This window comes from Nothobranchius furzeri, chromosome 11 (assembly GCF_043380555.1).
Source record: "Nothobranchius furzeri strain GRZ-AD chromosome 11, NfurGRZ-RIMD1, whole genome shotgun sequence".
Classification (NCBI taxonomy): Eukaryota; Metazoa; Chordata; class Actinopteri; order Cyprinodontiformes; family Nothobranchiidae; genus Nothobranchius; species Nothobranchius furzeri.
The window spans coordinates 38,188,302-38,199,863 of NC_091751.1; the positions used below are offsets into that span (position 1 = coordinate 38,188,302).

The window sequence follows — 11,562 nt, forward strand, 5'->3', positions numbered from 1 at the left end:
ATGCAAGAGTACTTTTTATATTAGTATAATTTTTTTTATTCTAATACAATTTAGAGTTCAGTGATTGAGGAATCCTCTGAGGCAGTGGCGGAGCTTGATATGTGCAACATGTGCGGCCGAACAGGGCGTCAGTCTGCAGGGGGCGGCATTTAATTTCCTTTTTTTTTTTTTTTTCTAAATTTTTTTTTTATTTTTAGCATCAACCAATACATAAACAAAACATAGAAATCACATGTTCTTATTAATAATAGTGATGATAATAATAATATTTCTTTAATAAAAGCACAACAAAGTGTAAACCATATCAACTACTCCCTGTCACATGACCCACGTCAGCTGATGTGAGGTCCCTCTCCTGATTGGCTCCTTCCAGTCGCGGCAACCATGAAAGCTGCTCCTGCCGGCTGCCGTGGCTGTAAGCTTGTTGCTTTAGAACGGCGTTGGAAAACAAAGCGTTTTTCTCCCCTCAGTTCATTTACACTCTCATTTTACCTCAGCGGTAAGTGTTCTTAACATCTACCAATAACACCCTTTTACTTGTCAGTGACCAGTCGATCGTTTTCGCTATAAAAATGACTTTGTTCGGTGGAGTTCCCACCGCGAGCAGAACTCCGGTTCAAAAACGCTGTTTTTGAAACACTTTTATTTACTTAAGCACTTTAATGGGCTTAACTTGAAACCAAGAGCAATCGAATGATTATTGTTATGTGTTGCCTTGAATTCGGCTATGCTGTCTGTCAGACAGTTGTTTTCCTTTATTGTTGTTTTTGTATTTGTTTGTAGCAAACGCTACTGGAATGCATAGATTGAGCTACGTAGCCAAGATGATTAATAATTGACCTGTTGTACATTCGTGATATGTTTACCGGTAAACTGAATAGAACTTGATGTGCTAATGAACGTTTCTCTGGCCTACAGGTCAGGTTTTTTTTCCCATGTTGAATTGATCTTCTTCATATTGAAGTGGCGAGCTGGTAGGACCATTCTTTCTTTTTGGAATCGGGAAATGAGCTATTATTTACCCCATGAAAAACGGAGCGGCAGCGGGCCGCTGGAGGTGCCCTACTAGTATGATCCCGTTTAAACTGTTAACTGCCATAAAATAAAAAACTATAATAGCTAGAGCGGTCTTTTTTTAGCTGAAAGTTGAGACTCTCGCCTTTCAGCACATCTGTACTGTACAAGTCGATGATGCCATCATGTTGCGTTAAGTGTGTCTATTTCAGTAGAACTTTGACAAGTGGTGAGAAGGTGGCCAGGAGCTGGATGTTGTATTCAGTTAGCAAACGTTGTTATATTTACACTCCACGCAATTTGAAACAAAGTTGTAGGTGTAATGTTTTTTCGTGTGTGTGTGTGTGGGGGGGGGGTGCGTCACAGGGGGATCTCGCACAGGGCGCCATTTAGGCCAGCTCCGCCTCTGCTCTGAGGAAGAGTTTGAACCTCCTATTGCATCCTCAAGACGTGGTGCAAAAAGGAGATGCCCACCATCATCTCAAAGCCGTGGTGCATCCAGAGGCCGCGGTGCATCCAGAGGCCGAAGAAGTGTGAGACACTCAGCTGTGGACCTTGGAGATGAAGATCTCTCTCGAGTTCGGAATCTTTGTTCCGAGCGAATAGACTTTGAACGTGTAAGCATAACTGTTGCTGTAGCATCTCTTTCCACTTTTGTAGCAACACATACAGAACCTGAACCCTCAGCAGGCTATTGACATCCTTACCATGGTGCTGGACAGACATTGGTGTTCTCTTTGATGTACTTGCCCTCTCTGGTCCACCTACCACAACACCTCCAACACCCAATCAACCTTCATGGTGTGTATGCTCCCACTGCAGAGATATGCCAACTGATTTGGAAAAGAAATGCTGCCAACAGCCTCCCCAGACATGTATTTCAACTGTACCACACATGGAGGAGTTTATTCTGCAAAATTCCCTGACCCCAGTGGTAACTACACTGGTTTTATTCCAAGACGATTGTAAATAAATGTATATATTTGATATTTTACATAAGTTTGTTTTTATATATTTTTGTTTGATGCTCTAATAAAGTGTTCTAAAGCACAACTCTGTGTTGCATTTGTAAAAATACCATAAATTTTAAAACTCCTGCACAACAACAAAAAATTATGTCTACCTCCAACATTTTACATAAATTTTTAAATTATTAGTCCTTATTTCCCCAAAATATATCTTTATTTTCAAAAAAAAAACACAGGAAACAAAAATAAAGAAGGTTTTGGGTTTTCTCTTGCCTCCCCCAACACCTATGTCTGTGACAAAGTTTTACCTGTAAATAAAAAATAAACTCAATTAGCAATGGACTATTGTGTGGAAGATGTAAGGCAGATAACGTTTTATTTTACCATCACCACAAGTCCGTAGGTGTTGTAGAAGTTCCTCTGTTGATGGTGCAGGAACTCCGGACAGCAAACCATAACGCCTTGGATCCTCAGGCCTTAGCTTGTAGAGTCGAGGAAGACCTTTCTTGCTTGTCAAACGTCGGTCAGTTGCTTCTGGGATATTACAGTCATGAACTGTATCCTCTATGTTAATTTCTTGCAGAGTCTCAAGTTGTAATGTTTTTTGTAATGCTGCTCCAGTCCTGTGAACAAAAGCTTTTTATTAACTATGTGCTATTGCAGTTTTATAGAATGTTAAACGAAAGGAATTACCTTATGTGTGTATAAGGTGTGTAGTCCTCATCACCGCTGTCATCAGTACCGCTGTCCATCTCGATGGTTTCGTCCTCCTCTGAAGACGAATCAACTTCTGGTTCTCTGTTTGGTGACCATGTGTCATCTGATGACTCTATCCTGAATATACACATTATAAAGTTTTTAGTATGGAAAATTAGACATATTTTATTAACATCTGAATACTTACACAGAGTTTTGAATATTGTTGAACTCTTCCTCGTCAATGTTTGCTTCAATTCCCACACAAGATAACCTAAAAAAGTAATTATCGTTTACTTTTCCTGACAAATGTGACAGCCAAATACAGATACAACCTTGTACTTACATTTGTGAAGATCCTTCTTTTTTAGTTTCACCTTGTTCCATCACCTCCTCCAAATTATCATCCCTATGAAAATAAAATACAAGCACAAGAATATGATTAAAATCAATACATATTTTGTCAATTTGAAGGTAATAGACCTCGTCTATTGGCCGTCATCATCACCCTCTCCTTATTTTTCTCACTCTACTTATTACGCATTTCTCTGTATCCACTGAATTCCTTCTTTACAAATAATTTCCTCATGACATTAATTTCTAATGTGTGCCACAGAGATCAAAGTGCAGCTCAAAGGGCTGTTGAGCAGCAGGAGGAGGGGGCAGGAGAGGATGAAGGCCAGAAGGAGGATGAGTTTAGTGGTGGTCTTCCTAATGTTGACCAAATGTGAACTAAACTCCTGATAGGAGAGGAAAGGATAAGGAAATGGGCTTATCTTTTACAGCGTTTGATCACATGATCTATAACATGGGGACAGGAAATGACGTTGGTACCAGGAGGAAGTTTGAAGAAGGAGTAGAAGGAGAAACTAGAGTAGGAAGGTGAGTTTAGTGATGGTCTTTCTAATGTTGTGATCAAATGTGAACTGTTGATCTCCTGATACTCTGCAGGTTCCCGAGACAGTCAAGAACTGATCTGGTCTAATTAGGAACCACAGATGTGTTTGTCCTGGGTGAAGGGTGGGCCATCATCATGGATATGCTGGGGTGTTCTGTTGGTAAAAGGACATTTGAAGATGAATCCTGCCAGCAATTCATGCCTGGTTCTCAGCTTGTCAACAGGAGTTGGCTCCTCCTCCTGACTGAGACCCTCCGCCATTAGCTGCCAATGGAAATTAATTAGGTAAATAAATCTGTTTGACTGAGACAGGAGTGCTCATTTAGCTTACTGCAGTTCCTCTAACAGCCACACAATGCTCTCTGCAGCACCCTGTGTAAACACAGAGCCTCTTTAAACTGTTGCTTTTGTGTTTTACAGGTGGAGGGGGGGGGGGGGGTTAACTTTTTAAATAAGAATTTCTTGAAAAAACTCTACCAGCATAAGTTTGTATTTTCTTATTGAACATGTTGGATATAAAATGGCTAAATGGCCTGTATTTGATATAGAACCATCTAGGATCCTATCCCCCCCCCCCCCCCCCCCCCCAAGATGCTTTACAGAACCACTTATTCACCCATGCACACACACATTCAGACTGGTGGCTACATTAGAGCCACAGCTGCCCTGGGGCGCATTGATGGAAGCAAGGTTACACAACACTGGGGCAACAGGCCACCTCCAGTGTTTATGGAGGATTAAGTGTCTTGCTCAAGGACACAATGGTGACTGAGCCGGGCTCAACCCTGCAACCCTCTGATTACTGGATGGGCAAATAATTCCTCTGCTAGCTTAGCCTAATCTAAAACATTGTAGTACAGGTCAGAGGTCATGATCCAACAAGAATTACACCTGACTCTACCAAACTTCCACCATTAGAAAACCCTTAATCCAGATGCAAGTCCAAACCCTCCACCCTGATTTTGTAGTTTGCTGTTTGAACTAGACAGTTTAGTTTTTTTTTTTTTTGTTTGTTTTTTTCTGCTCAGGTTTGAGCAAAACATTTCCATCATGGAGCTCCAGAGACAGACTCTGGATGTTGTTAAAAACAGAGGAAGTCTTCTCTCAAAGAACAAAGGTCTTCTGGAAAAGGTGCACTTTATTTTTCTTCTCCAGAAGCAATCTGCATGTTTGAGTTTAAAATTATGAAGGATGTGTTGAATTCCCACCAGGTTCTGGTGGATTTGGCTCTTGACACCAAAGGATGGACATCATGGTCAGGTGTTTTTCTACTTAAAACATCTGATTAGGTTAAAATCCCCCAGAACTCCTTAGAATTTATCTCAGCTTTAATATCTGGTTGTTTTTGACTCTATCCAGCACTTTGAACCATTGTGACCAGTGGTGGTAAAGCGCTTTGTAAATGAAATTACTTATTTGGGACATCAGGAACTAAAACTACTGACTTTTAAATATTTAAATGGTTTACTGCTTGTTATGATCCGAATGTTCAATAATCTTTATGCTTAACGTGGAAAATAAAGTTCTGGTGACTGGATGTAGGTTAAGTCCTCCTAGTTTGAGTTTAAAATGACTGAAATGAAAATGTTTCTACAATCCAGACTGTCAAAGAGCAAAACAATCACTTTCATGTGTTCATCAGAACATGAAGTTTATTAGTTTTACTGAACAAATCAAATGTGGAACAGAAGATCAGCAGCTTGACTGGAGAGAATCTGGATGTTTGACTCTGGTGACCTGAAATCAGTTACATCCATAAAAACATCCTCATGAGGTCAGGAAACGAACTAGTGAGAAAAATTTTCTCTTGTTCGTTCGTTCATTCATTCATTCATTCATTCCCCTTTTTTCTCATCAAAAGCAGGAGAGAAAATTATACAATATCTGTTATTTCACCAGAATCATTACTCAGATAAACCTTTTCACACTTGATCAGATGGTTTTACTGATTTGTTATAAATGAATCTCCTTCATGTGAACTCACAAAGATTGGTAACAACAGAGAAAAACTGAACAGAAGAAGCAAAACAACCTAAAATATAAGACGTGACGATTACTGTTTAATGGCTGATCTCAGAGCAGCTTAGAAATAAAACAACTTGAAAAAAGAGAATCAAAACATCTGGATTTATGCAGATTGGATTATTCCAGTTTACAAATCTCAGCATAGCTTTGCACATACAAATGAATTCCAGCGTGCAGCGGCTGAGTGAATGTGGTCTGGACTCTGTGGAGGAGAGTCATGGTGTCAGAGACGCTGTAGAAGGACAGAAGACCTGCTCTGTGGTCCAGATACACTCCTACTCTGGAAGAATCAGGACCTGAGATGGAGGTGGAGACGTCATTGTGATAAAATGCGTATCTGTCTGGACCACAATCTAAAGCCCAAGATTTTTCATTCCATCCAATTCCACATTCACGTCCTGATCTGCTGACATTCTTGTAGGAGACTCCTACATAAGCTCCAACACCGCTCCACTCCACCTCCCAGTAACAACGTCCAGTCAGACTCTCTCTACTCAGAACCTGAGAAAAATCTGTGAATCTGTCTGGATGATCAGGATATGGATGACGTTTCTCCAGATCTGTTACTTTTCTGTTCTCTTTTGACATTAACAGTCGTCTGTTTGCTGAGTTTGGATCCAGTGTGATTTTGCATAAATATCGTAAGAATCCAGCTCTGCTCGTTGGTTCTGACAGTAGAACGTCCACATCAGTGATCTTCAGTGAGACGTTTGTCCAGCTGTCCCCCAGGATGTCCTGTAGCTTGTCTCTGAGCTCTGACACAGCTGCTGTCACATCCTCAAAGTATCTGAGAGGACGGATCTTGATGCCGGATGAGTGTGGAGACCCACTGAGTGCTGACACTGAGGGGTAGTTGTGTAGAAACTGGTTGTGATCCTCTGTGTTTGAGAGCTGCTTCAGCTCAGCATCTTTCCTCTTCAGCTCGGTGATCTCCTGCTCCAGCTTCTCCTGAAGCTCTTTGACCCGACTCACTTCAGTTTCCTGCTGGGATCTGATCTGCTGCTTCACATCAGAGCTTCTTTTGTGGATCAGACGGATCAGCTGAGTGAACATCTCCTCACTGTCCTCCACTGTTTTATCAGCAGAGTGATTGATGGCCTCCACCTCCTGTTGAAGCAGCTTCACATCTTTCTCTCTGTCCTGGATTCCCTGCTGGATTTCTTCTCGTCTCACCTCCAGCTCTCTCTGCCACTCGGTCGCTGAGACAGCTGAGACTGTGTCGTGGCCTTTATGTTCCTCCACAGAGCAGAGATAACAGATATACTTCTGATCAGTACGACAGAACATCTTCATCACCTCATCATGAAGAGAGCAGATGTTCTCCTGGAGGTTCTTGAAGGGCTCCACCAGCTTGTGCTTCTTTAATGGAGCTGAATCATAATGAGGCTGAAGGTGTTTCTCACAGTAAGAGGCCAGACAGAACAAACAGGACTTGGTGGCTTTCCGTTTTCTTCCAGAGCAGAAATCACAGGCCACATCTTCAGGTCCAGCATAGCAGTGGTCAGCATGAGCCGCTTGGAGTCCAGTCTTCTTCAGCTGATCCACTAAAGCTGCTAACATGAAGTTTTTCTTTAAAACAGGCCTCTGTGTGAAGGTCTCACGACACTGTGGACAGCTGTGGATTCCTCTCTGATCCTCTCCATCCCAGTGAGCTTCAATACAGTTCATGCAGAAGCTGTGTCCACAGGGAATAGCTACTGGATCCTTCAGGAGATCCAAACAGATGGAACAGCAGAAATTTTCTCGGTCCAGCTGATCTCCTTTCTTCTCCATGTTTTCTCTCAGGAACAGTGACTGAGTGAGTTTCACTTCCTCAACAGAAACCAGTTTTATCTTTGATCCTAAATCAGGTGACTGAGCAGAGAGAAAGGAGCCAATCAGCTTCTAGCTTCACCACCTGTTGGCTCCTCCCAGCTGAAAGGGAGGAACCAAGAAACATTGACAAAAGAAGCAAACCACAAATAAAAAATGAATTAAAAAACATTTTTTGATTTTATTATGAGATGATTTCATAACATTATGGTAAGAAATAGATTATATTTTCTGGTAACTTATCAAACAAATGAGATGTAAACATCTTATATTTATGAATACTTTACATTTTAGGGCCAGTTCTTGAGTTCAGAAGTAGATTTTTTGTATGAAATGTTCTGTACAAATGTGCTGATTTATCCTCTATTTTACCAACCTCAACATGACTTCCTGGAATCTACTGGAATCTAGATGTTAAAGTTCACCAGGCTTCCTGGAGACCTGTCAGAGTGCCGTAGGACGTTCTCACCACCAGAGGTCTCCCTCAGCTGCTAAAACCAGCCCTGTGGAGGTGATGATGGCCTTCACCTCTGATGCAAGAAACAAGAAACAAGGTGGAAATTTCCACTCAGCTACTCTGGAGCAAAGGCTGTAGGATGTTTGAAAATGAAACGCTAACACAGGAAAACTTTTATCACCCTGTTCTGAGTTTGGGATGGAAAGAAAAAAGTGAAGTTTAGAGTTGGTCTTTATGATTTTGGTTTTAAAGTTCTCAAAACTTTATTCAAGCGTTTCGGATCCAACTTGCAGGCATTTATGTTTATGTTGTTTATGTTTATGTATTTAGCAGACGCTTTTGTCCAAAGCGACTTTCAAGTGATAATCGGCATGTTGCCCTTGAGGCTAACAATAACAATAACAACAACAACAACTTGACATCAGTCATGGAGAGCAGGGAACAAGGAGTGGACAGTAGAGAGGGGGACGGGTGCAGGGAGGGTGCTAGTTAAAAAGATGCTTTCTGAAGAGCAGGGTCTTCAGGAGTTTCTTGAAAATCGAAAAGGAAGCCCCTGTTCTTGTAGTGCTTGGAAGGTCATTCCACATTTGTGGAACGATGTATGAGAAGAGTCTGGATTGTCCTGGGTGTGGCGTAGGCACTGCTAGCCGACGATCCTGTGATGACCGGAGCGGCCAGGCCGAGACGTAAGCCTTTGCAAGAGGATTCAGGTAGATGGGAGCCGTACCATCTCGGACTTTGTATGCTAGTGTTAGCAATTTGAATTTGATGTGTGCAGCTAGCGGTAGCCAGTGGAGCTCAATGAACGGAGGGGTGACGTGTGCTCTTTTTGGCTGATTGAAGACCAGACGTGCCGCTGCGTTCTGGACCATTTGAAGAGGTCTCACCGTACAGGCTGGAAGACCAGTTAGAAGGGCGTTGCAGTAATCGAGGCGGGAGATAACAGTAGATTGCACCAGGAGCTGGGTGGCATGTTGTGTTAGGTATGGTCTGATCTTTCATATGTTATTCAACGCTATTTCTACATACTAGAATCACACTGCTATCAGTTGTAGATTCTAAGAATGACCAAGCAGATTAATATATGAAGCTCATATCATGTATAAACATCCAGGATACTTATATAATCGATTTAAGTTCATACACCAACCTGTTTGGTCTACATTTAATCCAAAGATTAATGTTTACTTTAAGATGATTAAATTTAATAGCATTAGTTTATTTTTGAATCAGAAGTTAGGAATCTTTGCTTTTTCAATAACTAGAACTATTTATACCTTTCTGTCTTTCATTTCAAAGAATGAGGCAAGTTTAAAAATGAAGAATTTATTACAAACAATTTTAAACTTGACGATTTGAAACGACAATTTAAATGACAATTAAAAATGACATTTCATGAATGACAATTTAACAGCTTTGATATTAAACTTATTTAAAAGGCAAACCTGTGACTGAATGAAAGCTAAATTGAAAATACGAGTTTGGATGCGTGGATGAATCCTCAGAAGGTTTCTTTCAGAGAGAGAAGCACGTTGTGGGTTGACATGATGGTTTTGCAGCTAACTGTTGTTACTTAGAGAAAACAGCATCAGACACAATCTGTGTGCTACCTCACCCAGCAAGACGACCCTTCGTGAGGATCCGGATGTCAAGGGAGGATGGTGTCAGCCTCCAGGTACTCGGTCCGGTAGAGGAGACTCGAGGAACCGACTCTCTGGTCCGAAGATGTCCCCGGGTACACAGTGTCGAGCGTCTGGCTTAACTCTGAAGGAGTTTCTCGTCTTAACTCTCAAAATCAATAACTCTGGAGGATTTTTTCGTCAGCTGGTTGCAGTTGCGTTTATTCGTAGCTATTCTTATCGGCGTGACAGAACAGCAGGTGGAGGTTAGGGACGGCCGTTCCCGTATCCTCAGTGATGGTGGTTGGTTCACGAACTGAAGTTTCTCTGCTGGAAAGTTAGTTTAACAAACTCCTAAGAACACGCCCACTCTCAGAGGAAGAAAGCTTTGGTCATGAGTCAAAAAACATGTGATGGCAGATTAACCTTTACTCTGGATCAGTTCTGTGTTGGATGGATAAGGTGGAAGTTGACCTTCTGATTTGCTAAACACACATTACTGATCATCAACCACAATCATAATTATACCCAAAGCATAATAATTCATTTCAGTAATTAAAAATACATTTATACTGAACCAAGTGATTATTTATGATGATTATAAAAAACCTCAATAAAGTCAAAGAGTTTATTAAAATTATTATTTAAATTATTATTGTGAAACTTGAAGTGTCCTTCTTCTGGGACGGAACAGCAGCAGATAAAGGATGATATTCTTCAGACATCAGGGCTCCTGGGTTAATCTGTGGAACTAAAAGTCACAGTCTGACCCAGCTTGACCCAGCTGGGAAAATGTGACCTTTTTCACAAATTAGAGACCCTTCATGAAGCTAAAACGCAAAGCGGCATGAACGAGCAACAGAGGCAACATGATCTTTAAAGGTCAGGTGTTCATCAATCACAACACCCAGATTTCGAACTGCCTTTGAAGGAGCCAGAGATAGGAAGTCATTTTGGATTGAGATATTGTGCTGTATGGATGGTTTTTCTGGGATGACAAGTAGTTCAGTTTTAGAGAGGTTGAGTTGGAGATGGTGGCATTTCATCCATTTTGATATGTCAGAGAGACAGTTTGATATCGTGCAGAGACAGTGTTGTCGTCCAGTGGAAATGACCGATAGAGCTGGGTGTCGTCTGCATAGCAGTGGTAGGAGAAGCCATGTGATCGAATGATCTCACCCAGTGAGGTGGTGTATATGGCAAAGAGAAGAGGTCATAGTACAGAGTCCTGAGGGACTCCTGTGGCAAGTTGGTGCACGGTAGAGGATTGTCCAAGCCAAGATACACTGAATGATCATCCTGTGAGGTACGATTCAAACCAGGCGTGTGCTTTCTCTGTGATGCCCATGCTAGAGAGTGTGGACAAAAGGAAGCCATGGTTGACAGCGTCAAATGCACCCGATAAGTCGAGCAGGATAAGCACTGAGGATTTGGCAGTCGCTCTAGCTTCTTTTAAGGATTCCGTCACTGCTAACAGAGCAGTTTCAGTGGAGTGGCCCTTTTTGAATCCAGATTGGTAAGGGTCAAGCAGACAGTTTTTCTAGAGGTATTCTGTGATCTGCTTGAAAGCCACCATTTATGTAACTTTTGATTTATTCTATTTGGATCAATCATGAACTGCAGTTTCAAGTGTTTTTATTTAGTTTAACCAAATTAAGTGTAACCAAATTAAGTGTGTGCGTGTGCGTGCGTGCGTGCGTGCGTGTGTGTGTGTGTGTGTGTGTGTGGGTGTGTGTGTGTGTATACCGTAAATCCTCTAATATTAGCCTGTATTTAATTAACTGCCGGGTATCATATTTTGGCTGGTGTCGGAGTCGGCGGAGGTGAATAAAGGCCGTTTTTTTATTGTGGCCAGGTGGAATGTGGTAACAAGCAAGTACGGGGGGCGGTTGTGTCATCCGTCTCACTTTTGATTTGCCAGTGATAGACCGCGAGGGTAACTTTAACCGTGCGGGGACGAAGAGGAGGCGAAAATTTGATATCAAGTTCAAAGAGAACGTGCTGATTATGCTGCAGAACACTCTGGGGAGCAGTAGCATGGTTGTATGAACTAGTCACTAGTCGACTTCACCG

At 41.7% G+C, this 11,562-nt stretch overlaps 1 protein-coding gene and 1 long non-coding RNA gene across 2 annotated transcripts; one reads left to right on the forward strand and one right to left on the reverse strand.

The window, feature by feature from the left end:
- The first annotated feature begins 202 nt into the window (after positions 1-202).
- Positions 203-2,067, forward strand: LOC129163984 (uncharacterized). Its single transcript, XR_011521892.1, has 2 exons — positions 203-499; positions 919-2,067. It is a non-coding gene; the product is annotated as an uncharacterized lncRNA (long non-coding RNA).
- A 3,139-nt stretch (positions 2,068-5,206) lies between these two features.
- Positions 5,207-7,448, reverse strand: LOC107383435 (tripartite motif-containing protein 16). Its single transcript, XM_015956040.3, has one exon. It carries the CDS (start codon positions 7,372-7,374, stop codon positions 5,719-5,721), a length of 1,656 nt encoding a protein of 551 aa, XP_015811526.3. The 5' UTR covers positions 7,375-7,448; the 3' UTR covers positions 5,207-5,718.
- Positions 7,449-11,562: the final 4,114 nt, after the last annotated feature.